Source organism: Salmo salar, chromosome ssa06, assembly GCF_905237065.1.
Source record: "Salmo salar chromosome ssa06, Ssal_v3.1, whole genome shotgun sequence".
Taxonomy (NCBI): domain Eukaryota; kingdom Metazoa; phylum Chordata; class Actinopteri; order Salmoniformes; family Salmonidae; genus Salmo; species Salmo salar.
The window spans coordinates 42445663-42473473 of NC_059447.1; the positions used below are offsets into that span (position 1 = coordinate 42445663).

Consider the following 27811-nt stretch of genomic DNA (forward strand, 5'->3'; position numbering starts at 1 on the left):
CGCCCTCTTGCTTGGGGATGGTTTGGTTCCATCGTTGATCCCGCTTGGCCAACTTGGCTTTGGTTTGTTTTGTTGATTGCATTTGTTGTCCTTAATGCTTGAATCCTCCGAAACCAGCGACATGTTTCTTTGAGTTCGTAAGTATCTCTCGTCAATGAATCTTTCAAGCGCTTCAATGAATTCTGAATCATCCAGCGTGTTTGCAGGCAGAGTAAAACAAAAAGAACAAAACAACGTTAACTTAGCTAGCGTCTAGTCAGTGTACGCAAAAAAAATCACACCAGCCCAGGACCTCCACATCCAGCTTCTGGAATACGTAAGTGTAACCGATGTGAAATGGCTAGTTAGTTAGCGGTGGTGCGCGCTAATAGCGTTTCAATCGGTGACGTCACTCGCTCTGAGACTTGAAGTAGGGTTGCCCCTTGCGTTGCAAGGGCCGCGGCTTTTGTGGCGCGATGGGTAACGATGCTTCGTGGGGTGTCAGTTGTTGATGTGTGCAAGGGTCCCTGGTTCGAGCCCGGGTTGGGGCGAAGAGAGGGACGGAACCTACACTGTTACATAAGAACACCTGTTCCTTCACCTCTGATGCTCTCAACCCTTTTTTCTCTCTCCCTCTCTGATGGTTGTTCTTTTGGAAGGTTCCCCCATCTCCACAGTGGAACTCTGGAGCTCTGTCAGACCAAGGCCCTTCTCACCTCCCTAACCTTGCAAGGCCCTTCTCCCCCGATTGCTCAGTTTGGCCGGGCGGCCAGCTCTAGGAAGAGTCTTGGTGGTTCCAAACGTCTTCCATTTAAGAATGATGGAGGCCACTATGTTCTTGAAGACCTTCAATACTGCAGACATTTTTTGGTACCCTTCCCCAGATCTGTGCCTCGACACAATCCTGTCTTGGAGCTCTACGGACAATTCCTTCAACCTCGTGGCCTGGATTTTGCTCCGACATGCACTGTCAACTGTGGGACTTTACATAGACAGGTGTGTCCCTTTACAAATCATGTCCAATCAGCTGAATTTACCACAGGTGGACTCCAATCAAGTTGTAGAAACATCTCAAGGATGATCAATGGAAACTAGATGGACCTGAGCTCAATTTTGAGTCTCATAGCAAACGGTCTGAATACTTACGTAAATTGTGTATTTTTGTTCATTTTTTTTATACATTTGCAAAAACTTTGCTTTGTCTTTTGAGGTATTGTGTGTAGACTGATGAGGACATTTTTTTATTTAATCCTTTTTAGCCTGTAATGTAACAACGTGGAAAAAGTCAAGGGGTCTGAATTCCTTCCGAATGCACTATATGTGTGGGTGTTGTTTATCTACGAGACATGTATGTTTTATGTATGTACCGCAACATTCTGGAATGTGGAACATGTTCAGTTGAGTAAGTCTTCCTTGACTTGTGTGAGTACATCCTCCTAAAGAGAATAGCTTGGCGCAATGAGTGTACAGAACACATCCACTGAGAGCAGTAGAGTCACCAGGGTCATCGTCAACAGGGTCTCCTGTGACATGGTTGCTGATCAACTCATCTCAAAGCAAAACAAAACCCTTCGTCACAACTGGGGGAAAAGTGTTCTCTTACTGTAACATGATGAGTTTGGAAAAAATGTGGAATTATAATTGTTTTTCTATCGTTCCATCTGTGTTCCTTTTTCCCTTCTCCCCTTCCTCCTTCTCTCCCCTCTCTTCGGTTCCCCCTCTCTTTGCTCTCTCCCTTCCTTGTCCCTCTCGCCTTTCTTCTCGTTCTCTCCACAGTGAAAGTGTGTTGGAGCTCTCTATAATGCCAAAAGATGAAGATGTTCTCCAGCTGGTAAGTGTGAGTATGATATTTCTGCCACCCTACACCCTAATAGAAATACTCACTCTCTCCGGATAAATGAATTGATTTTAAGAATACTAATACTACGGAGAGATAACATCTTGGATATAGTCGTTCTTGTCATTCCATTGCTTTGAGTTGAGTTGAAAATCTAAACTCTCAGGAACTAGCTTCACTGTGACCTCACTGTGACCTCACTGTGACGCAGATGCTTTCTAGTCTGTAGCTGGATTACAACACACATTCATTCAAGCTATTATCCAAAGTTCTGTAGAAGCGTAACACACACACACACACACACACACACACACACACACACACACACACACACACACTTTGCCTCAGTCCATAAATTGCTCCACCACTTACACACATGACCAGACATGCAGAGCAGAGCATGTCACCGCCTCTCCTCTGGCCCAGGAGGAGCAACCCATGGGCAAGAACGCTGACACAACCTCCCAGACCTGGGCGCCCGACCTGGGCTTCTCTCTCTCTCTCTCTCTCACACACACAAACCCCTACCCACCAAGCACCCTTTCTTTCCCCTTCCAAATACTGCCCTCCTTCAACCCCACTACCACTCCCTTACCACTCCACTCCTCCACCCTTCTCTCCTCTCACTCCGCCCCTCACTGCACCATGGGCATCGATTGCATTCCAATGGTGACATCACCAGCACTTGTTACGCCCCCTTCCACCCTCCCACAGGGTAGAGTGAGGGAGAGAGAGAGAGAGGGAAGAGGGACTTTGGAAAGGCTTGTCTGAGGACAGCATACTGAACGAAGAAGAAAGTTCGACAGATAGCAGAAAAAAACAGCGAGAGAGACAAAAAAGGAGTGTAAAGAAGAAGTTGAGACATAACCTCGAGAACGAAGGAGAGTGGTAAATCGTAGCGACGGGAGTGTTAGTGTCTGTGGGAAGCAAACAGAATGGTGCATTGAGGAGTTCCCCTCCTCTCCTCTTCTGCTGTGAGTGACTTCAAGCCAGTATTGAGCCTGAGAGACACTGCCAGACTGAGTGTGGGCCTGCCCTGCTCTCTGAGGTGAAGCCTGAACACCAGCTGAACACTTCATCTGTAAGTGTTGCCTTTTGATGTGAATTCATTTTGTGCAAAGATGTTTTAAGTCTGTGGCTTTGTAGTTTCTTAATCGGTGTTGCAGCTGTCGCTTGAGGGGCGGAACGCTGAACGATGCTTCAGATGTGTGTTGTTGTTGCGGGTGTATTGGATCAAGCTGGTTGTAGCAGTGAGACTCTGTGCTGGTTTTTAATAGATCCAGATTTGCTGTTGTCAGTGTTTTGTTGCAGTGGTGTATTCGGAACATTGCTGTGGGTCTGTGCGGCTGCAGACGGTTGCTGTGTTGTGGCTCTTGCTCAAGGCGCGTGCTAGTGCCTGCAGCTAACGAGTAGCTGTGTTTGTGTTGGAGGCTGAGTTGGGGCCCCTGAGAGTCACTGTGGCTGAGCAGACTGAGGTGGTAGGAGGATGAACACAGATGATTCTCGACGTCGCTTGCTCTGCAACATCATAGTTAACAAGGAGCTTTAGTGGAATGCTGTGCCGGTCAACCCTGTGACTGTCAAAGCAGTTGTATTGAATCATTGAGTCCATCTACTGATCCCGCTCCTTCCTCCCCTCTGACCTCTGACCTCTGTTCGTCACCTGAACTCCTCCTATTTGTGTCTCACCTCTCTTCCTCTCTGTCTCCACCTACAGGCATACTCCCAGGATGCCTACCTGAGGGGCAACGAGCCTTACACAGGGGGAGCCCGGAACCTACCGGTACCTCCGCCCCTCTGCTACGCTCCCCGCGCCAAGTCCCAGCCTCCCGCCGGGGCCCCGGCCCCCATGGGCCAGAACCAGCTGGACAACTGGAGCCGCTGGGCAGGCTCCGCCAGCCCCTTGTCCCCCCTGGACAACCGCTCCACCGTGGGCAGCCCGGCCAGCTGGCAGGAGGGACTGGGCAGAGAGCCGGGGGGCGTGGGCCACAGTAGCCCCCCCTACAGGACAGAGGAGATCCAGTACGGTGTGACCGGGCAGCAGCCTACGGGACAGACCAGGGGCCGCTCCTACTCCTCATCTTCTTCTTCAGGAGGGCCCCTCAGCAGCCCTCTGCATGTCCACTATGTCAACCACAATGCTGCTGGCACTGCCACCACCGCCTCCTCTCAGCCCCAGAAGGGCAGCCAGGCCTGGGCCAGCCCTCCCCAGCCGAGCCCCAGCCGCAGCCAGCACTGCCAACAGGCCCTGTCTGAGTGGTACTACAGCCAAGCTGCTGAGCAGCGCCAGGGCCGCAGTGGCAGCATGCACCACCGCCACCGCAGCTACTCTCAGGACAGACTATGTGAGACAGGCCCTGGGTGCCACCGCCGGGGTCCGGGCGGCTGGCCCCACAGCGCCTCCCAGGATACCCTGATGCTACTGCAGCAGTCGGGCCCAGGCCCCCACGGGGACCCTTCTTGGACCTATGGAGACTGGGAGGGGGCCCGGGACCAGAGTCACCCCTCCTTCTACGGCAGCAGAGCCCGGTCGGAGAACCTGCTGGTACAGTACGACCGCTATGGCCGCTCGCTGGAGATGCTGGAGTCGCCCCGTTCCGAGAGGCCCGCCTGGCTGCAGCAGGCCTCACAGCAAGCACCCAGGACTGAGGCCTACCAGAGGCAGGGAAACCATTACGGTGTTGCACCGGCCCCCTCTATGGGCCGACAAGCACAGCCGCACCACAAAAACCACCCCCAACCCCACTCACAGTCTCACCCACAGCCCCAGCCCCAACAACCAGCCCCTCAGAGCAGACGTCTGCCCACCGGACAGAGCCTGGACGACCAGCCAGTCGGTTACCGCAGCTACAGCCCCTCCTTCAACCGCAAGACAGGCCGCATCATGCAGCAACCCTCCTTCAGGGACCCCTCCTACCTTGGCCCCCACCTCAGCTGGGCCCCCACCCCCAAAACCAGCCCCCCAGAGGGTGTTGTCCCCTCAGTCCCATCCCCCCTGGCTTCCACCACCCCCGAGCCCCTTGACAGGGCCTACCGCCCCACCAACCATGAGAGGGGGGCAATGGAAGGCCAGGTGGAGGTGGTAGCTCAGACCCCGGAAGTCAAACTGAGACAGAAACCCCCCACGGGACGAAGGAGCGCCCACGCCATGCGCCACCCCCACTACACCCTGCCTGTAGATGGCACAGAACCCCCTGTGTTCCCCCCCTGAACCCCACGAGACTGCCCCCGCCCCTCGCCCCTCAGGAGATGGTGCCCCGCACCGTACCAATGGCAACCTGGCCCCCCTGTCTGTAGAGGATGACGCAATGGCCTCCATTCCCTTTATAGGTAAGCACCTCCACCACCACACAGTCCTCTTCCTCTCCCTACCCCTCTATGTGACCCCATCACTCACACTTCCGTTTAAGACACAAACATATTCCTCCTGATTGATCTTACTGAAACTTACTGGAAACTAACTGTTCGTAAAAACAAACAAGAAGCTTACCAGAAAGATTGACCAGAAAGAGGGGGGGGGGGACATAGACTATGACTTGGCCTGTATTTAGAACCATTCTCTCTGTAACCTTCATTTCCTCTGTCGGTCTACCTGTGTGGCCAGGCTCCGGGCTTTTCCTCACTCGGTCTCCAGCCTGTGTCTTTGTTTGTGTTGGGTAATACTGGCACTTCCCACAGACATGCAGACAGTATTAGTAGTGTTTGATTGAATCATAATTTACAGGACTTCACTAACCCCCCCCACCCCCTCCTCACCAAGTCGCTCAGATCCCCTTTCCATTCACAGGAGAGGAGGTGGAAGCTGACTTTGTCTGTCACTAGCTTTCAGTCTGTCTGCTTTCACAACAGGGAGAATATTTTTCTCTCTCTATGTCACTGCCATGAATTCCATTTTAATTCCAGCCAAGTTGGGTGGCAGGTAGCCTAGCGGTTAAGAGCGTTGGGCCAGTGTTTGAATCCCCAACTAGGTGAAAAATCTGCCGATGTGCCCTTGAGCAAGGCACTTAACCCTAATTGCTCCTGTAAGTCGCTCTGGATAAGAGCGTCTGCTAAATGACAACAAAAAAGAATAATAGTATATTTGAATTGGTTGAAACTAATAATAACCTTAACTTTTGGCATTATGTCTGGATTTGCTGAGATTGACCCTCTGGGCTTCGTAACTGTTTGAACGTTTGTGTATTTTCTTACTACATGTGTGTTCTACTGTAATCACACATGTATGTATGTATGTATGTATGTATGTATGTATGTATGTATGTACAGTGCCTTGCGAAAGTATTCGGCCCCCTTTAACTTTGACCTTTTGCCACATTTCAGGCTTCAAACATAAAGATATAAAACTGTACTTTTTTTTGAAGAATCAACAACAAGTGGGACACAATCATGAAGTGGAACGAAATTTATTGGATATTTCAAACTTTTTTAACAAATAAAAAACTGAAAAATTGGGCGTGCAAAATTATTCAGCCCCCTTAAGTTAATACTTTGTAGCGCCACCTTTTGCTGCGATTACCGCTGTAAGTCGCTTGGGGTATGTCTCTATCAGTTTTGCACATCGAGAGACTGAAATTTTTGCCCATTCCTCCTTGCAAAACAGCTCGAGCTCAGTGAGGTTGGATGGAGAGCGTTTGTGAACAGCAGTTTTCAGTTCTTTCCACAGATTCTCGATTGGATTCAGGTCTGGACTTTGACTTGGCCATTCTAACACCTGGATATGTTTATTTGTGAACCATTCCATTGTAGATTTTGCTTTATGTTTTGGATCATTGTCTTGTTGGAAGACAAATCTCCGTCCCGCGGTCTTTTGCAGACTCCATCAGGTTTTCTTCCAGAATGGTCCTGTATTTGGCTCCATCCATCTTCCCATCAATTTTAACCATCTTCCCTGCCCCTGCTGAAAAAAAGCAGGCCCAAACCATGATGCTGCCACCACCATGTTTGACAGTGGGGATGGTGTGTTCAGGGTGATGAGCTGTGTTGCTTTTACACCAAACATAACGTTTTGCATTGTTGCCAAAAAGTTCCCAGGTGGCTAGTGGCAAACTTTAAACAACACTTTTTATGGATATCTTTAAGAAATGGCTTTCTTCTTGCCACTCTTCCATAAAGGCCAGATTTGTGCAGTATATGACTGATTGTTGTCCTATGGACAGAGTCTCCCACCTCAGCTGTAGATCTCTGCAGTTCATCCAGAGTGATCATGGGCCTTTTGGCTGCATCTCTGATCAGTCTTCTCCTTGTATGAGCTGAAAGTTTAGAGGGACGGCCGGGTCTTCATAGATTTGCAGTGGTCTGATACTCCTTCCATTTCAATATTATCGCTTGCACAGTGCTCCTTGGGATGTTTAAAGCTTGGGAAATATTTTTGTATCCAAATCCGGCTTTAAACTTCTCCACAACAGTATCTCGGACCTGCCTGGTGTGTTCCTTGTTCTTCATGATGCTCTCTGCGCTTTAAACAGATCTCTGAGACTATCACAGAGCAGGTGCATTTATACGGAGACTTGATTACACACAGGTGGATTCTATTTATCATCATTAGTCATTTAGGTCAACATTGGATCATTCAGAGATCCTCACTGAACTTCTGGAGAGAGTTTGCTGCACTGCAAGTAAAGGGGCTGAATAATTTTGCACGGCCAATTTTTCAGTTTTCTATTTGTTAAAAAAGTTTGAAAAATCCAATAAATTTCGTTCCACTTCATAATTGTGTCCCACTTGTTGTTGATTCTTAACAAAAAATTACAGTTTTATATCTTTATGTTTGAAGCCTGAAATGTGGCAAAAGGTCGAAAAGTTCAAGGGGGCCGAATACTTTCGCAAGGCACTGTATGTATGTATGTATGTATGTATGTATGTATGTGTGTATGTACAGTGTGTTTGTGAGAACAGAACACGAGGTATCTGGTCGTGTCTCAGCTTGTTGCCTCTGCTCTGCTGCTGAAAGAACACATGATGAACATAACAGGGCCTCAGTAAATAGCCAGCTACTCCTACATCCAGTACAGTACTAATCAACAGACCATAGCCTCTAGCCCTACAGTCAAACCACAGGTGAACCAACCAACCACAGCTAAGGCAGGACCAGGCCAGGGCCACTTGCAGTACCTATAGGAAGTCTACACACCCCCGTGAACCTTTTTCACATGTTGTTGCGTTTATACAGTGGGATTGAAATAGATTAAAAAATAAATGATGTCATTAAACTACACAAATTACTCCATAATCTCAAAGTGAATAGAAAATGCAACAAATTTTAACAAATTAATAAAACTTGAATAACTAAAATAGAGTTGGTGCATAAGTATTCTCCCCCTTTGTTTAGGCAAGCCTAAATGAGTTCACGAGTGAAATTTGGCTTTAAAAAAAAGCACATAAGTTACATGGACTCACTCTGTGTGAAATAATAGGGTTGACATAATTTTTAAATGACTAACCCTTCCTTTGTCCCCCATACATACCACATATGTAAGGTCCCTCAGTCAAGTATTGTATGTCAAGTACAGATTCAACTACAAAGACCAGGGAGTTTTTCAAAAGCCTCATAAAGAAGGGCAGTGATTGGTGGATGGGTAAAAATAACAAATCAGACATTGAATACTCTTTAAGCATGGCCGAGTTAATAATTATGCTGTGGATGATGTATTTAAACCACCCAGACACAAAGATACAGTCATCCTTCTGAACTGAGCTGCATGACAGGAATGAAACTGTGTGTGTGTGTGTGTGTGTGTGTGTGTGTGTGTGTGTGTGTGTGTGTGTGTGTGTGTGTGCGTGTGTGCGTGTGTGCGTGTGTGCGTGTGTGCGTGCGTGCGTGCGTGCGTGCGTGCGTGCGTGCGTGCGTGCGTGCGTGCGTGCGTGCGTGCTCAGGGATGTTACCATGAGGCTATTGGTGATTTTAAAACAGTTACAGAGTTCAATGGCTGTGATGGGAGAAAACTGAAGATGGCTCAACAACATTGTAGTGACTCCACAATACTAACCTAAATGACAGAGTGAAAAGAAGAATACAAATACACTGAATAAAAATATTCCAAAACATGCATATATATGCTATAAGGCACTAATGCAATATTGCAAAAAAACACAGCAAAGGAATACACTTTTTGGCCAAAATGCAAAGCCTTATGTTTGGTCCAAAACATCACTTCCTCCTTATTTTCAAGCATGGTGGTGACTGCATCATGTTATGGGTATGCTTGACTCTGGAAATAACCAAGTTGCAGTTTTGACTTAAATTTGCTTGAAAATCTATGGCAAGACTTGAAAGATTGCTGTCTAGCCATGATCCCCAACACCTTGACAGAGCTTGAAGATAAAAATGTTTTAAAGGATACTGGGCAAATATCGCACAATACAGGTGGGCGAAGCTCTTAGGAGATTTACTCACAAGACTCACAGCTGTAATCGTCTGCCAAATGTGCTTCTAACATGTATTGACTCAGGGGGGTGAATGCTTAACTAATCAAGGCATATTACTGTTTTATTTTTAATTCATCTTTAACTTTAGAGTTTAGAGTATTTCGTGTAGATCGTTGACTAAAAATTACAGTTAAATCAATTTTAATCCCACTATGTAACACAATAAAGCAAGGTAGGCTACTCCACACCCTCAGATGGTCAGGACAACAACCGAGGTCAGCAAAGTGCAAAGCAGATTCAAATGAGCTGCGTCGGAAACTTGTGCCGACGTTAAAATGGAGAGATGGATAGATGCCCTCAATGTGGGGCCAAACCTTGAGGAACATAGAGAGCGAGAGAGAGAGAGAGACCTATAAAGAGATTTAATAAGGAAGAAAACCAGGAAACTGAGAAAATTCTTGCTGCTTCTCTTCCTTCCTGCTCAAGAGTCAGGGATGCAAGCTGAGGCACGTTTAATGACCAAAGACTGAAACTTCAAACTTCTCTCTTGCTGTTTCTCTATCTCTCCATCGTATCCACTTCCTGATAGGATCTGTGATCTGGTTGTTTGGGATCATGATTTAATAGGCTGTAGATGATGAGGCTGTGTAGTAGACAGACGCACAAAAGCACGGAGTCTGTGCTGTCCTGGATGGTGGTTGGCTTCTCTTGCCCTCTAGTATCGGTCGTTTGACTTAGCGTTTCTCTATATGGTGCTTTCACTCACTGTAGTCCCCTTTTGAATAGTGTTGGTAGCTTGCGGTAGCAAAACCAATGAAAGGATTTACTATTGGAGCATTTATACTGTAAATCCTAGGATTGGGTCTTATTAGGATGGCAGGTTACACTGTCCCCCCTGAGCCTCCTTTTGGGGGTAGTGGGACCCCCTGTGAGTCACAGTAGAGTAGGGGTCCAGACTGTCTCTGTCACACTGCCAGCCTCAGACATTGCACTCTGTGCCCACTGCCCTCAATGCTGCCTTTGTGTACCACTGGGAGATGTCCACTGCCCCTCCACACTATACCCTCCCCACAACAGACACATACTGAGCTGGCCAAAACATGGCCTATGCTCTCAAAGACATCTCTCTTTCACCCTCTCTCTGTGTCTCTGTGTGAGCGGGTGAGGTCATGGCGTCTCCTATAGAGAAGGGGAAGTGATAGTAGGCTATAGGAGTGTGTTGTAGTAGTATAGAGCCCTGCTCCATTCTCCAGTCCTGTAGTGTGGTGGCTGGGAGCTCCTCTCTCTACTGGCGCTGCTCTGCTGCTGCTGGCCCTGTTAATGATGGCCTTTGTTAAACCCACAGGCAGCGAGAGCGGCTATTTCTGGGTTCGGCTGTAAACAGGCAGATTCCACATCCCAGATTGGGAATGTTTCCGCCTCTGCCTCTTCTCCTACTGCCTCTGTTGGGCTGGACCTAGCACCAAGACGAGAAATGGACTGATACAGAGAGAAGAGGAGGGGTGAGGGAGATGTCGAGAGACAGGGGAAAGCAGGTGGAAGTGCAGTGAAAGTGGAAGCAGAGAGGAATAGAGGGGAGAATATGATGTCTGTGGAGAGGTATGGTCAGAGAAGAAACAGACATGGGGGAGAGAGGGATGAGTCTTGCATGAAAAGTTATGTTTTGAGCACCTTGTAACAATACAAGAAAGCATAACATTCAGTTTCAAAAGTTCAAGTTACGGCTATAGGGGTTGGTTTCGAGTTGAGAGCCAAGTAGTCTTTGAGCCATAGCTTCCATTTGAGACTGAAGATCTGCTGCCCTCTGCTGTTTAGTGAAGGTACTCACAGACAGTTAGTTAGTGAGGCCAGCATTATTAGTGAGGCCAGCATTAGGACCTGAAGCTACAAAAGTTAAACATGGGCAAAATCCTACCCTTCCCTCCCTACATGCAAACACTAGTCTAGTCCATAATCCTCTGTGTCAATCAGAAAGTGTGTTGTGGCTGGCTGGTTTCACATCCCCTTGTGTGTGTTTTAGAATGGTTGAGATGAACGTTGTAGGGTTATGTTGGACAAGGTTGGGTAGGTTACTTTCTAAATTACATCTGTTAGAGTTACTAGTTACCTGTCCAAAATTGTAATCAGTAATGTAACTTTTGGATCACCCAAACTCAGTAACAATCAGATTACTTTCAGTTACTTTTAGATTACATAAGAGGCATTAGATGAAGACAAAAATGAATATTACCAATTGAACGACATCTATTGCAGGATAAATCAACGTTAGAGTTTACATAGCTGGCCATACATTGATGTTGCATTATGGTGTATGTAGGCTTCTTTTAACCCATTGCTTTGTACTTTAATACAGATAAGTTTCAAGGTTTGATGTCACGCGCACAACAGTGAAATGCCTTTCTTGCGAGCTCTAAACCCAACAATGCAGTAGTCAATAATTAGTGCGAAAAATAACATACAGTAGAACAAAAACACACTACATTTCTTTTTTATAAATAAGAAGAATACGAGAAAGTAAGAAGCTATATACAGGGTGTCGTGTGTGTGTGTGTGTGTGTGTATGTGTGTGTGGAAACAGACCAAGGTGCAGCATGCGTAACATTTCACATCTTTATTATATTGTGAAACTTAGCCAAACAAAACACAAACTGTGACAATAGAGGTGCAACATGCACTAACTCAAAATAATCTCCCACAAACACAGGTGGGAAAACAACTACTTAAATATGATCCCCAATTAGAGACAACGATGACCAGCTGCCTCTAATTGGGAATCATACAAAAAAAACAACATAGAAAAAAGAAACTAGAACACAACATAGAAAAATTCAACTAGATTTAAAAAAAAACAGTCACGCCCTGACCTACTCTACCACAGAAAATAAGAGCACTCAATGGTCAGGACGTGACACAGGGTCAGTTCCAGGGTCAGTAGCTATATACAGGGTCAGTAGCTATACACAGGGTCAGTTCCAATACCATATTTACAATGTGCAGGGATACTGGATTGACAGAGGTAGATATGTATAGGGGTAAGGTGAGTAGGCATCAGGATATATGATAAACAGTAGCAGCAGCGTAAATGAAGATTGTATGTGAGTGCGTGTGTAAAGTCAGTATAAATGTGTGCGCATGGTATGTGCGTGTTGGAGTGTCAGTGTGTGTGACTGTATAGAGTCCTGTGAGTGTGCATAGAGAGTGCAAAAAAATACAAAGAAATACAAGGGTCTATTTAGCAGTCTTATGGCTTGGGAAAATAAGCTTTTCAGGAGCATGTTGGTGTCAGACTTGATGCACCGGTACCGCTTGCCATGCGGAAGCAGAGAGAAGCTATGCTGTTGTCATACCAAGCAATGACGCAGCCCGTCAAGAAGCTGTAGAACTTGGATTTGAGGGCCCCGTGCCAACCTTTTTCAGCCTCCTGAGGGGGGAAGAGGCGCTGTCTCTTCATGACTGTGCGTATGTGTGTGGATCATTTTAAGTCCTTAGTGATTTGGATCCCGAGGAACGTGAACCCTCTGAACCTGCTCCGCTGCAGCCCCGTCGAAGTGGATGGGGGCGTGTTCGGACCCCCATTCCCTGTAGTCCACGATCAGCTCCTTGGTCTTAATGACATTGAGGGAGAGGTTGTTGTCCCGGCACCACACTGTCAGGTCACTGACCTCCTCCCTGTAGGCTGTCTCGTCGTCGCAGGTGATCAGGCTTACCCCCGTCATGTCGTCAGCACACTGGATGATGGTGTTGGAGTGGTGCGTGGCCTCGCCGTGGTTTGTGTACAGGAAGTGCAGGACGGGACTGAGCACGCACCCCTGTAATACGATTAGGCTATATCTTGACATAAAAAAACAAAAAGTCTGTCAGATTTCCAAACATTCCAATTAATTGAATACCCCTTGATCTTCAAGAATAGGATTTATATATAGATTAGCCAAATAGTTTTACCTGAGAATGACTCAAAAACGAAGGACATATTATCCTACTCTGTTTATTATTTTGTTGTTTCGAGCTGAAAAAGAAATGCTGCTCTCATGGAATCGCATGCTTTGCATGTGAAAAATGATCGCCATATGCTGCATTTGCTATAGGCCTAATGCTCACGTTTCTGTATGATATCTCGATCATTTGTAGCTGTTTAAATCTTATCAAAAGTGTGCAAGTTTGAGCATGTGTCTGTGAGGCCCATGGATTCATTTTTTTTATCAGCACGAATTAGATTGAGCAATAAAAACCTCACTTGTGGTCTTCTTAAATTAAACTTGTTTTTGACAGTATGTGCAGCACAAAACCACGGAGGAGTTTAGAAGGGAGGAAGTTCCTCAAACTGTTATTCCATTGACTGGGATCTGCATTATGCAGCTGTTGCAAGAGTGAATTTTTCACTCATGGCCGTCCACCAGCCGCAAAAACAATACACGATAGGCAGCTTAAACCTCTTAAATTCAACCATTATTGGGTTAAAATGCACAGTCGTCCACAAAAACGACAATCCGTAAGAAAAAATAGCCCGAGCAGCAGTGTGAGTCACATCAGTGCGCTATGTATGTAGATATCAATAATACGTGATAGCCGTGTCGCCTGTAGGCTACACCACTGCTGTCGTCCTTACCTCCAAGCCTTTATTCAAGTAGGATGTATAGTCTTTGGATGCTGACAGCAGTCGCACCATTGGAAGACCGCTTGGACTGTAGCCTACCAAAGCCTTTTCCTGCTCTTTTCCCGCTATCCATCAAACGGTCTCTGACTTGTGGGCAGACTCGCTCAGGTGGAACAAACTTAAACCTGCTCCTTTTTTCAATGTTGATTTCGATGTCTTTGAGAAAACAGAAAGGTGCCAAAAATATATATTTTTTCGCTAACATCCTTTATGAATTTAAAAGTAATCCTACAAGTAATCGTCTAATTTTTCAAAGGAATCTGTAATCTGATTACAATATTTTTGCTGGTAACGTAACGGATTACGGTTATTTTTTTTTGTAATCAGTTATATGTAACACATATGTAACCCGTTACTCCCCAACCCTGATCTTGGATATATTACTTATGGTTGTTTTATATATTTCTGTCATTCAACTTTGAAATGACTGCTTTCATTTTGAAAATGCATAGCAGCTAACCAGGACATTATCACTGCAAGCAAGACATAGTTTCCTTTTTTGTGTGTGTAATGCACTCATACAAATGAACACAATGAATCACACACAGCCTTACACATACTTCCCAACCCGCTAGTTGTTAAAGAACTGAAACCTAGCGTTATTACATGGTACTCGAAGCCTTTTCCGTTTCTATTTGAAAAACGGTTCTCATGGAGGCAGCAGACACAGGTACAGCATAGAGTGTTGTTTCAATCTCTCTGTATGTCGTTTTACTTTCCACCTTATTATTTTGTCTATTGTCCGTTGCTCATTTACAGTTACCTTATTGAAGTTCTAAATTGCAGTTCTGCCTTGGTCTTTTCTGACTATTTTCATCCACTTTCTCTTTGAGGATGCTTCATACATGTTATAATCTGTGTGTACGGTGTTTGTGTGTTGGATGGACAAAGAAAGTGAGTAAGTAGTAATGTGTCTTGTCAATGGTTCTCAGAGAACCTGAGCATTCCGTGTGAAATCAGTATCTCTGTCCTTTATAGTAACCCTGTGGTGGTACCCCATCGCTCTCCCTTCCTTCAAATCCTCTCCCCTCCTCCCTCTATCCTTCCCTCTCGCCCTCTCAACCTTGATTCTGCCCTCTGCCCTTCCCTAACCTTCCCTCTACTACCCTTCCTCCCTTCTTCCTATCCTGTCTCCCACCTCTGCCCTTTCCCTTCCCTCCTCTTCCCTCTATCCTTCCCTCTCCTCCCTCTACCTCCCCCCCACACACACACAGATGAGCCGACGAGCCCCAGCGCTGACCTCCGTGCCCGCCACGTACCCGCCTCCTCCGTGGTGTCCAGCGGCATGAGCTCGGCGCCCGCCATCGTCACCAGCCCCGCCTCCCCCACCTTCACCTTCCCTCTAACCAGGCTCTTCTCACACGACTGCAGTGAGTGCCGGACTACCCCGGACCGACTACCCTGCATGCAGCCATACCAGAACCCACCCAGCACCCCTCTCTGCGGTGTCTGGTACCATGCGAGCAGACATGCCACCTCCACATCTATGGAGAGAATGGCTTACTGTACACAGCATGCTCCTTTGTATCTCTGCATGAGTTGATTGACCATTTTTCCATGGCGAAGAGCTAAATAGGCCTTGTGTACTTCTTTGTGCCTGGTAAGATGCATGCGCACCCTAAAGCAAATGTAGTCTCTCCTCGGTGGACTAACCGCCTAGGCAGATGCATATGCGTCATTGAAGTGAATGTGGTTACTCTACCTTTTGTAGAAAGTGTGTTTTGTACCAATAGGGTCCACATTTTCCTCTGTATAGACTAGAGCATGAAGTCCAGTGGTCGTCGTACACCCAGCTTTAGCCCAGTCTGACAGACAGACTCCCCTTGCATGGCAGTAGTGAGCGAAGTGACCTGAGAAGACCTAACCTAACCTGAGTCCATCCTGCCAGCCCACCTCTCACCCGCTACCTCACCCCAGCCACCTCACCCAACCACCCTCCACCTCTCTGTCAACCGCTCACCCCCGTCTCTTAACCCCACACTCATTAACATCCTCTGACTGCCATTACATCTACATTCTTCTCTTTCCTTCCTTCCTTCTTTCTTTCTTTCTTTCTTTCTTTCTTTCCCTCTCTCTCTCTCACTCGCTCCGTCTCCCACTGAGCAGGCAGTATTAAATCCAGTCGCCGTTCCTCCTATCTTCTAGCCATCACCACGGAGCGCTCCAAGTCATGTGACGAGGGACTCAACACCTTCAGAGGAGAGGAGGGCCGCGTCTTCTCGTGAGTAACGGAACACCGGGGGAGACGTGGGAATCGATTAGGAGGGATTCATCCGGAGCATATGGTCAATTCATTTCCTAGGAAATCTTGCGGTAGTCATTTTAAACTAACCCTCCGTTTTATTCTCCGTAGGAGGCTGCCAAAGAGAGTGAAGAGTTTCTTCACTGATGGGGTGAGTTTTTCCCCTGTTTCACAACAACAGTAGGCTGTACCCTACACGTGACCACACTGCAGATTGCAGAGGACCTTCCAATTCTGGCAGCTTGGGGAGTGTGTCTGAAACCACTTTTTTTTTTTCAGTGTGTTTATCCTAAAAACCTGGTGTGTGTGTGTGTGTGTGTGTGTGTGTGTGTGTGTGTGTGTGTGTGTGTGTGTGTGTGTGTGTGTGTGTGTGTGTGTGTGTGTGTGTGTGTGTGTGTGTGTTAGTCTCTGGACAGTCTGGGGGCGGCGGAGGAGGTGCGCTCCAAACGCCACTCCACCTCAGAGCTGGGCAGTATCAGCTACAGTGACATATGGAGAGAGGGATGGCTGCACTACAAACAGATCCTCACGGAGAAGGGCAAGGTGAGAGAGAGGGAGGAGAAAGAACGAGTAGAGGAATAGGACCTACTGCAGTTTAATGAACCATTTCCTCTCTCTCGGTCCTTTCCCTCTCTCACTCTCTCCATTCCGTTCTGTGTTGCAGAAGGTGGGCAGCGGCATGCGTCCGTGGAGGCGGGTCTTCTCGGTGTTGCGCTCCCACTCGCTCTTCCTCTACAAGGACAAGCGGGAGGCGGTCCTGCGGGGCGCCACTCTGGGAGGCGATGCCGACGAGGAGCAGCCAATCAGCATCCGGGGCTGCCTGGTGGACATAGCGTACAGCGAGACCAAGCGTAAGCACGCGCTGCGTCTGACCACTCAGGACTTTTGTGAGTACCTGCTGCAGGCCGAGGACAGAGAGGACATGCTGGACTGGATCAAGGTCATCAGTGAGAACAGCAAGACCGACAATGAGGTGGGTCAGAGAGCACCACTCTCACCTCTCAACTGACCTTTCCCCTCTCAACTCTGAACCTAGAACCCTCTGACCTCTCAACTCTGACCCTAGAACCCTCTCAACTCTGACCCTAGAACCCTCTCAACTCTGACCCTAGAACCCTCATATCTTATGTCACACACTGCCTTCTATTTATGTATCTCCTGTAACATTGTTGTACATGTCACCTTTCTTCACTGGTGTTGCTACAGTGTAAGGCTGTATTGATGAGGGAGTGGACTGTGTGTTTGTCTCAGGAGCTGGGATTCTCAAGACAGGCTCTGATCAGTAAGAAGCTCAATGACTACAGGAAACAGAGGTGAGGGACACATACCTGTCACTATACAGCAGTAGTGTTTGGTACATCCATCTTGCTTGTCATTGGCTGGTAGAGTCAGTTTGTAACAGTCTTCTCTCTGTCTCTCCCTGCCTCCAGTCCAACGGGCAACAAGCCGGACTCCTCGCCCAGGGTGTCCCGTGCCAAGCCTTCCTTCCTGCTGGCCAAGATGGAGAACGCTGCCGGGGCGCCGCGCTCACCCAAACCTGAGGGCAAAGGTCAGAGAACCAACCAGCAGTGGTCATTCCAGATGGATGTTTGCTCTGACTCTGTGTCTGTCTGACTCACTGTCCCTCTGTCTGTCCCCAGATGAGAGCAGCCCCCCTAAGTCACCATGGGGGATCAACATCATGAAGAAGTCCAAGAAGTCAGGGCCCAAGGCTTTTGGAGTGCGGCTAGAAGACTGCCAGCCAGCCGCCAACAACAAGGTCAGCCAGAGCCTCCCTTCCTCTAATCTTATCATATACTGTAAATGTATCATTTTGTGTGTGTTTATATGCCCTGTTAAAGTATTTACTGAAAATGAATGGCATATGGACATGTATGGGTCAGTGTGTGTGTGTCTACTGTTTACTATGATGTATATGTGTGCTGGTAAGGTATATGGGTCCACTCCTGTCCGACCCTCCCCTCTCTGTCTGTCTGTCTGTCTGTCCTCCCAGTTCATCCCGATGATCGTGGAGATCTGCTGTGGGCTGGTGGAAGAGATGGGTCTGGAGTACACCGGTATCTACAGGGTCCCAGGGAACAACGCAGTGGTGTCCAGCCTTCAGGACCAGCTCAACAAGGGGTCGGACATCAACCCTGCCGAGGAGGTGAGCAGAGCAGGAACCCAGTCGCACGCACGGGCACTCACACACACACACACACACACACACACAACCTAACGTACAGTAAGCAATAGGCACAGTACACCGTGACTGGGTTAGATAGACACAGTATATCTAGTCATCTGCGGGATGGTGTTAAACAGCATCAGTGGGGTATACAAGTGTTCAGCAAAGGGAAAGGATGATATGACCATCAACTGTTCTATCCAACCATGTCTCTAAAGGCCTTTTAGTATTGCCTTTGACCTCTCTCTCCCCGTTCTTACCTCTTCACAGAAATGGCAGGACCTGAACGTGATCAGCAGCTTGCTCAAGTCTTTCTTCAGGAAACTTCCGGAGCCCCTCTTCACTGATGGTGAGTCCCGTTTTGTTAGATGAACCGTCAGTAAAGACGTGAATCAACTCACATTCATCCTCCTTTTTACAGTTACAGTTGAATGTTAGTTTTTATTTTAATGTACTGTAAACTATTCATATTACTCTCATCCTCACAGATAAGTACAATGACTTCATCGACGCTAACCGGATGGAGAATGCCGGGGACCGGCTAAAGACCATGAAAAAATTGGTATGTGAACGTTGTCTGAACACGTTCTTCTGTTTGCATATCCGGTATAGTCTTTCCCTGGAAGGATGATATGTTTAACAGATTACACAGGATACTCAGAAGTGTTGACATATTTCTCCTTATCTCTCTCGCTCGCGCTCTCTCTCCCTCTCTACCGCTCTCTCTCTCGCTCCCTCTCTCCCTCTCTCCCTCTCTCTCTCGCTCTCTCTCTCTCTCTCTCTCTCTCTCTCTCTCTCTCTCTCTCTCTGTGTCTCTCTCTCTCTCTCTCTCTCTCTCTCTCTCTCTCTCTCTCTCTCTCTGTGTCTCTCTCTCTCTCTCTCTCTCTCTCTCTCTCTCTCTCTCTCTCTCTCTCTCCCTCTCTCTCTCCCTCTCTGTGTGTGTGTTAGATCCGTGACTTACCGGACCATTACTACCACACTCTCAAGTTCCTGGTTGGCCATCTGAAGACGGTAGCTGACCACTGTGAGAAAAACAAGGTCCGGATACTGTTATCATAGTGCTTTAACGTGAACGGGTCCCAAATGGCACCCTGTTCCCTATATAGTGCCCGACTTTTGTCCCGGACCCAATGGCACTTTATTCCCTATGTAAAGTGCCCTACTTTTTACAGTGTTACGGTTCGGATGTGTTAACAGGTGGTCGTCATAGCAACGGATTCTTAAGGAAGACTGATGAACAATGAGATGTATTGTTTCTGTGTGGGTGTAGATGGAACCTCGGAACTTGGCCCTGGTGTTCGGGCCCACGCTGGTGCGGACGTCTGAAGACAACATGACAGACATGGTGACTCACATGCCTGACCGCTACAAGATAGTAGAGACGCTCATCCAACATGTGAGTGAGCCTCTAATCCCAACCAATGACAAACCTGTTTACTGGCTTCATGTTAACTCTCCTCCAGGGAGCTGGCGCTACCCTGTCGGAATATCTTCTCACAGATCTCTTCTTCTTTCTCTCTGTCTCCTCTCGCCCTCTGTTTCCTCCTGCAGTATCTCTGGTTTTTCAGTGAGGACCTGGACAAGGATGAGAAGGTACAGTGGGACTTACTCTGCAAACTGTGGAAACGATGTGGGGACAGCTGTTCAGTTCACACGGTCATGTTGGAGCTCACGGTGTAATCTGCTCCAGTAAACAGCCCAAATAGAATCCTGCAAGTCAGGGGATGTGATATGATACAGTATATCTGATCTATGTGTCATTTCCTGCGTCTCATATTGCACCCTATTCCCTTCGTAGTGCACTAATTTTTACCAGAGCCCTATGGGCCATGGAAAAATAGCGCATTATATAGAGAAATGGGTGCCATTTGGGACAAAGTCACCGATTCTTATGCAGGACTTAAATCCAGTGTTCATGTGTTGTTTATGACTCGATGCCTTTCTCCCCTTCAGACTCCAGTAGACACGAAGGACCTGGTGCCTGCCCCCAATATCGACCACTTGCTCTCCAACATCGGCAGGACCGCTCTGCTAGGGGAGGCGTCAGGTGAGGACCCGCCCACCACTGCCCAAATGCACCTGTCACAACCTGCACTGAGCTACTGACAGCCTGTGCAGACCAATCACGGTTCATACTGTAGCCAAACTGCCCAATCAGTGACTGTCAATAATTATTGACAGCCACACAGTTGAACCAATCCCATACAATCAGGAAATAGGCATGACATACATTTGAAATGATTTGCACTTGCCGAGTTTCTCCCTTTCCTGATTTGATCACTAGACTGTGCTTCTTTCCTCTCACCTGGTTTTCTTTTCTTCTTTATTACTCATCTTTCACTTTCTCTTCTACATTGCTGCATCCCTCTCTTAGCTGAGCCTGTGGAGCAGCCACTGCGGTAGGATGGGAATTCCCCTGCCAATTCCTGTGTGTGTGTGTGTGTGTGCGAGCGTGAGAAATAGTGAGTTTTGGTGTGATGGTGTTTGTTAGTGAAAGGTGGGTGTGTTTGGTATGTGTCACCATCGTCAGAGGAAGTTGCTCTCGGCTCCCTCTGTGTCAGCTTGACTAAGGCAGGAGGTGTGTGTGAGGATGACCCTGCACTGTCATTAATGACTTTGTGTTCTCTGTCACTGAGAGAGAAAGCCCCTCTACAGTGGTCTGTCCATCTGTCTGTCCTGTCTACCTCACCTGCTCCACTCATTCTCTATGGGCCCTCTCATGTGTTACTCTGGGGTTTTAGAGTGTGTGTGTGTGTGTGTGTGTGTGTGTGTGTGTGTGTGTGTGTGTGTGTGTGTGTGTGTGTGTGTGTGTGTGTGTGTGTGTGTGTGTGGTATAGTAAACAAAGAATAGAAAAAAGTAAACAAACAAAAGATTTGACCAACGGGATATTTTGTTAGTCCCGACAAGGTCAAATGCTATTTCCAGGGGGGTTAGAATTAGAATTAGGTTTAGGGTTAGGAGCTAGGGTTAGTTTTAGGGTTAGGAGCTAGGCTTAGGGTTAAGGTTAGGTTTTCAGGTTACGGTTAGGGTTAAGGTTAGGGTTAGGGAAAATAGGATTTAGAATGGGACTGAATTGTGTCTCGCCACAAGGTTAGTTATACAAGACTGTGTGTGTGTTTGAGTGTGAGCGTGGGAGTGAGAGCGTGTGAGTGAGAGCGTGTGAGTGAGAGCGTGTGAGTGTGACAGAGAGTGTTTGTGTGAGAGCGAGTGTGTGTGAGAGCGAGTGTGGGCGAGGGCGTGTGACCAAGTGTGTGGTGATTGAAAAACCCTTTACTCAACCTTGTATTCTGCCTTCCCTCCTCCCCGACGCTTCCTTCACCGGTTGATGTCATCAGTGTTTGCTGTGATGTCATCAGTGTGTGCTGCGGTTCCTTAATGCTGTTGTTTTTCCCCACCCTCGCCCCTCTCTCCAACAACCCCGGTCACATACCAGTCAGTTTGATCAACTCCATGACATTCGGTGGTTTGTGACGACACGTTGTTCTGTGTGTTAGTGGTGTGTGACCAGTGTCTGTATGGTTATGTTCCTCAGGGGAAGGTGAATGGTAGAAGGCAGGCACAGAGGATGCACAACTCTCTACTAATTGGATTGGCATTACATTAGAGCAGTCATATTTCCTGTGTTAGAACAGTGTCGAAATGGTGTGTTTTAAAAGCTCTAGCTAGCTAGATAACAGAAAGGTTTATTGTTTTCTGAGCAGCAGCTCTGTGCCTCCCCATCACTGCCATTTACGCTCCTCCTCCCCTCCCATGTAACACAGACCAGCTTTACAGTGTACCTTTCCCCTCTGATCCTCTCTCTTTGTCCTCTCTTAGACTCAACCAACAGTGACTCAGCTAAATCTAAGGTAAGGCCTCGTATAGCCAACTATGCTGTTCTACACTTGTTATTGAACTTCTGGCCACTCATATCACACAGATAGCAGAAACTGGGCACAGTTTCACAGACATAAAAGAATCTTCTTCACGACCATAAAAATACTTTCAAAGAGCTGAAGCAAGTCACAACATTTTTCTTCACACTATCTAGTTATGGTTGAGGTTGTGTAAATCATCCGACCTTTGACCTATGTGACTTTGTTTTGCCTCAGGGGTCGTGGGGGTCAAAGCGAGACCTCACAGCCAAGGACTTTCTGACCCTGTCCATCATGTCCGCCGTCACCGGACGAAAGCGCCGGAATCGCCACAACGGCCGCCTCGTGGGCAGCAGCACAGATGACGACTCGGAGCACGAGCCAATCAAAGCCAGCCACTTGGGGGCGGAGGAGGGAGAAGAGGCGGGGCTGGTGGTGACAGGAGCAGACACTGCCCCACGAGCAGAGGGAGAGGAGGAGGAAGATGAGGAGGAGGAGGAAGAAGAAGAGTCTGTAGTAGAGAGAGTGAGAGTGCAGGTGGAGGTAAAGGAGGTGGTAGTTCCCAGCATGCCGTGCAGTGGTGAGAAAGAGAAAGCAGGGCAGACGGTGATGCTGCTCCCTGAGGAAGAGGCGGTGACGGCGGAGGTGAAGGGCAGGGCATGGCGGGGGCCAGAGGACGCTCGCTCTATCGTCTCCGGTTACTCCACCCTCTCCACACTGGGGCGGAGCCTGGCGTCGGAGGGACGGTGTGATGAAGCTGACGACGAGCGCAGCGAGCTGGTGAGCGAGACGGACAACGAGAGCGGATTCGCCTCGCGCTCCCTTACCCAGGAGAGACCTGAGAAACACCCCCCTGCATCCATTACACCCACCCTCACACCCCCTACCCCCACACAGCCCCCCACACAACCCCCCACAGCAGCACAACGAAGCTTCCTCTACACACACTACAAACCCCATCCTGTCTCCCCCGCACCGCAGCACACCACCCCCACCCCCTCCACACACACTCAGGACCCTGGGGAGAGGAGCGAGGGTGGGGCGCGATCCACCACCCCCTCCTCCTCCTCCTTCTCGTCGTCCTCCACCACCCACAGACTGCACACCCGGCCCTCCTTCAACTCCCACAAGCTGATCCAGTGTGACACGCTGGCCAGGAAGAAGCTAAAGGACAGAGGGAAGACCAAGGCTCGTTCTCTGGACCTGCTGGACCTCCCTGGGCCTTCAGGAGAGGAGGAGGGAGCTGGGGCACCAGGGGCCCAGAGGGACCGATCCAGGACCAACCCTTCCACAGGGAGCAGCCAGGAGAGCCTGCGTCCACCCCGGCCCAAAGAAGCCCTGCTGCCCAGCGAGGCTGCCTCTTTCACCCCCAGCGGGACAGGGCAGGGTCAGGGGCGAGGGTCTCTGGCTGACCAGGTGCGTGCGCGCCTGCTGGGCTCGGCTGATGACCTGCGTATCGTGGGGCTGAGGAAGCCACTCTCCCCGGAGACGAGGAGGAAGAGACGGGCCTGGAGAAGACACACTGTGGTGGTCTCACCTACCGAGACGGGCGACAAGAGGCCTGCGCTAGCCACCAACGTGTTACCCATGTCGCCGGCCACTTCCAAACCACAGGGGTCACCCCTCGACCCCCAGGAGCTTGACCCAAGACATCCTCTTCCCCTGGGACAGAATCCCCCCGTCACACGCCGAGCACCAGCCTCCAGGTTCCATCAGTACCTGTAACTATGGACAGAGACTGATAGGCCTGTAAATTACAAGGCCTCTGGCCTCCCTCTCAGTCTCCCTCCCCTGAGCTGCTGAGCCAGGGCTACTGTCTCAGAGGGTCAGATAGTGCTGACCCCAGGTCAGTTGCATGATGGCAGTGAGTAGTGGACAGCAGAGCCACAGACAGACACAAGGGGTCTTATGAAAGGTCTGAGAACAGTTTTCGGCCTCCAGTCTACTCACGCTCCCTTTTCATTTGTTTCAGCTCCGTTTGCATGGCAAAGGGAATTCCAGTATTTGCCAAAGCTTTTTTTTGTGTTTTAAATAAAAAATAAAATAATGCTAAACTGCAATGGGACAGCAGAGACAGACAGACAGACAGACAGACAGACAGACAGACAGACAGACAGACAGACAGACAGACAGACAGACAGACAGACAGACAGACAGACAGACAGACAGACAGACAGACAGACAGACAGACAGACAGACAGACAGACAGACAGACAGACAGACAGACAGACAGACAGACAGACAGACAGACAGACAGACAGACAGACAGACAGACCTCATCTCGATGTTAAAGCCAAGAACTCACCCTCATCCAGGCAGCAGACAGACAGTGTGTTACTGAATACTAGGATCCTTCCTGTCCTCTCTGTTGCTTCCTGTCTGACACATGAAGTGGGCTGTCCTCTCCCAGTGCACAGGGAATTGCATGCCAAACCAAGCCTACCCAGGGTTCCTCACAGAGTGCCACTTTCAACAGGGCTGTGGGCTCTCTCTCTGTCTTTCTCACAAACACACACACACACACACTAGCTGAGAGATCAGCATGTACACTATAAGAAGAGTACAGGCAGTATTGGAATGTGAGTTTTGAGGGAGAACTCTGTCTAACCTTTGGCCCCAGCACTGACTTCTATATCAGTCTTCCTTAATATTCTGTTACTATGACGACCACAGAACAACTGACTCTAACACTCCTCTAGTTGCCAACATACATAAATAACTCTCACACACACACATGCTCATACAGCAGTAGTGGTCTGTAACCCAGATGTTTGTCTATCTGTACATATGTGTGTTTGCCTGACAATACCCGTGAGTATGTTTGAGTGTGCAGGTGTTTGTGTGTTGAACTATTTTGTAACATTTGTACAAAGCCTTGTTAAGTTAACCTTGTAAATATATATATATTATTACATTATCATTATTTTTTTTGATTTTTTTTTGATTTTTTTTTAATGGTTTACATAAGTGCACACAGGTGCACCATAATTTCCTTCAAGATGTTACTTGAAATGTTCCTCTTAATATATTATTTTTTGTTTTATATACAGTATATATTATATATATTTTTTTGTATGAAAAGAATAAGTACTTTTATTGTGATTTGACTTCTGGAGTGTACCTGTTTTTAAAACAAACAAAATAAGAAACATCCTAAACCTGACTTAATTCCTGTTTCTTGTTTCCTCACAGATGGCCTTTCTCTGTGACTCACAGTACTATGCAGAAATACTTTCTCTCGTTTAGCAAAGATACAATAACTCATCCAACATTAAAATTCTCGTCAAAATCCTTAGTTCTGGCCGTTGAAATGCCTATCCATTTCATGGCTGGATAGCATCCATTTCCACATTTGAAGAAAGCAATGTACTCTCCCCCTTGCTGACACTACTATCTACCTTGTGCTGACAATGCTTATCTTATTTTGCAGCAAGCAGGGCTTTATCTACCATAACCTAATTTAAGTCCGAATAATGTTTGTATGCATCTCAGCTCTCTTATCAAAGTACGGTCACATACTGTACTCGCATCAACTCTCTCATAACTGTCTTTTCAATTGGATTAAGTATTAGTTGGTAATAATTTGCTTGACCAAACCCACCTATGTGTACCAGAGGAAATATTTGCTTTCATTTTATGGGTGACAGAGAAAGCGCAAAATATTGACAACATGCCGTTAAACGTCAAGGATTATAAATGCAACCTGCATGTATACACAAAGTTACATTTTGTATAGTCTGTCAATTATATTTTATTTGTTATATTATCAGGAATATTTTTAGTATTATACCATCAGCACATGATTTTTCATGTCACATATTACATTTCCATAAGGTTAGACTCACTCAAGTGAATGACCACTGTGAGTGGGGTGCTTCAGAATTCCTGGATACAAATGACTGATTGCAGAAATGTGGTTACCATAAGTAGCCATTTTGGGGTCTGCTGTGTTTCTAGACTTGCATACCATTCTCTTGGCCATGGTCCAAGATGAGTTTCCATTTCCCAAATAGTCTTTATTAACCGTTCCTCAACCAATGTCATATGGGACTTATTCTTTGGTTTGCCTGACAGGATTTTGCCTGACAGGATTTTTGTCATCATTAAATGTAATTGACTTTTTGTTAGTCTTGTCTTACCTCAAGAGTTGCCCTACAAGTGCCTGATTTCTGGAGTGTTTTTGTTCTGCAGTGAGTGCCATGGTCAGTCTTCACCTCCCCATTAACCCTCATTATTCCAGACTCTCAAAGCCAAAAGCTTCAACCTTCACATCTAGTTATAAGCCAGACTGAATTCATTATCTTCTCGTTGTTGTGCTTACATCTTAGCCGCTGACCCAAAGACGTGTATCGTACATACGAGCAGCCTCTCTGGGAGGCCATTAAGAGCAACACTGTCTGGCCAAGGACTTGTCTATGCAGTCTGTTTGCATCTAACAAGCACTAACAAACAGCAGAATACCTGATGCTGCAAGGGGAGGGAAAGTATATTGCTCTCACCTGCTTTTCTCCTACACAGAGGTTCTTTCACATGGACAGTGTTTTGTATGGTACACATAACAAGCTCTAAGTAATGGTAATCAATACCTAGAACAGGGTAATATAGTACCAACTCATTTGCATTAGATTTTATTTGATGAACTAACTGTATACATTTAAAGTGTCAGTCAATAGGAGACATACAGCTGAGCTTAACAGAGCTGAACCAAACTGCTCATGCCTTCATCGAAAAGATAAATAGAAAAATTGTAGAACATTTTGACAACACTCAATGTGTGTTTAGCTGTCCGTCTCTTGAAATGTGATATACCTTATGTTTGTTATTATGTCTGATAATATTTTGTACATATTGTCTTGATATGTAACATATTGTATTGTGTAAAGTACATTTTGAATTGCTTTGAGTAAACAATCTTCTAAGAAAATGGACTGACTAAAGGTTATCCACCTGGAACCATTTCATTCGATGGCTTTTTGCTTCAAAGCAAGGTTATATGATGTAAATAAACAGAATTACGTTTTAAAAATATTATTTTTTCAGTTGCTTGAAAGTTTTGTGAATGTTTAATGTCAATAGTATTCTGTGATCATTGCTGACATGTGTCATTCTAGGCAAAAGTTTCAGATATTTCATTGAAATGGGGAAGGATGTCATTCCACGTGGACAAAATTCATTCACAAACAAAAGTGGAAACCAGGTTTGTGACACCACTGATTGGCATCCACCCAACGCATCCTGCACCACAATAAAAAAACTGTACTTTTTTTTAAAGTATCCCTCTAGCGGCGCAATTCACAGATGAATCTTGGAACTACATTACCCACATTATTCTGCTGTAGAGCACTCAATCTTGCACCACACTTCCCTACATGCGTTTTGCCTGCACCCAGAGAGGACCTGACAACTAGAAATTGGTGCAAATTATATCACTACATTCAATTAAGATTCCTAAAGTCTTGCATACATTTGTTTGTGTATTGTATGTCGGTACACCACGTTTGATTTGGGAAATTTAAGTGTTTAAATCTGCGTAAAACCTAGCTAGCAAAGTCCTGCTAAAAACAAGGAAATCGTTAGCTTGCTAGCTGGCCTAGCTTGATAAATAAATGCATATTTTGACCAGCCATATAGCTAGCTAGTTACCTAACCTTCATTTTAATCAGAGGGACGTTACCAATTAGCAATCTTAAGCACCAACTGCTCTAGCTGGTT

The 27811-nt window shown here is 47.1% G+C and overlaps 1 protein-coding gene across 1 annotated transcript in view; it reads left to right on the top strand.

The window, feature by feature from the left end:
* The window catches only part of LOC106607247 (rho GTPase-activating protein 23-like), a 55539-nt gene extending 28412 nt beyond the window's left edge, over positions 1 to 27127 (top strand). Inside the window, 20 exon segments of the mRNA XM_014204019.2 lie at positions 1756 to 1810; positions 3534 to 4997; positions 4999 to 5146; positions 15050 to 15205; positions 15942 to 16056; positions 16189 to 16228; positions 16483 to 16620; positions 16742 to 17050; positions 17329 to 17390; positions 17508 to 17626; positions 17718 to 17836; positions 18071 to 18223; positions 18515 to 18593; positions 18733 to 18806; positions 19193 to 19282; positions 19515 to 19640; positions 19796 to 19837; positions 20198 to 20291; positions 22062 to 22093; positions 22337 to 27127. Coding sequence (XP_014059494.2) covers positions 1756 to 1810; positions 3534 to 4997; positions 4999 to 5146; positions 15050 to 15205; positions 15942 to 16056; positions 16189 to 16228; positions 16483 to 16620; positions 16742 to 17050; positions 17329 to 17390; positions 17508 to 17626; positions 17718 to 17836; positions 18071 to 18223; positions 18515 to 18593; positions 18733 to 18806; positions 19193 to 19282; positions 19515 to 19640; positions 19796 to 19837; positions 20198 to 20291; positions 22062 to 22093; positions 22337 to 23824 — 4903 coding nt within the window. The 3' untranslated portion in view covers positions 23825 to 27127.
* The last annotated feature ends 684 nt before the right edge of the window (positions 27128 to 27811 follow it).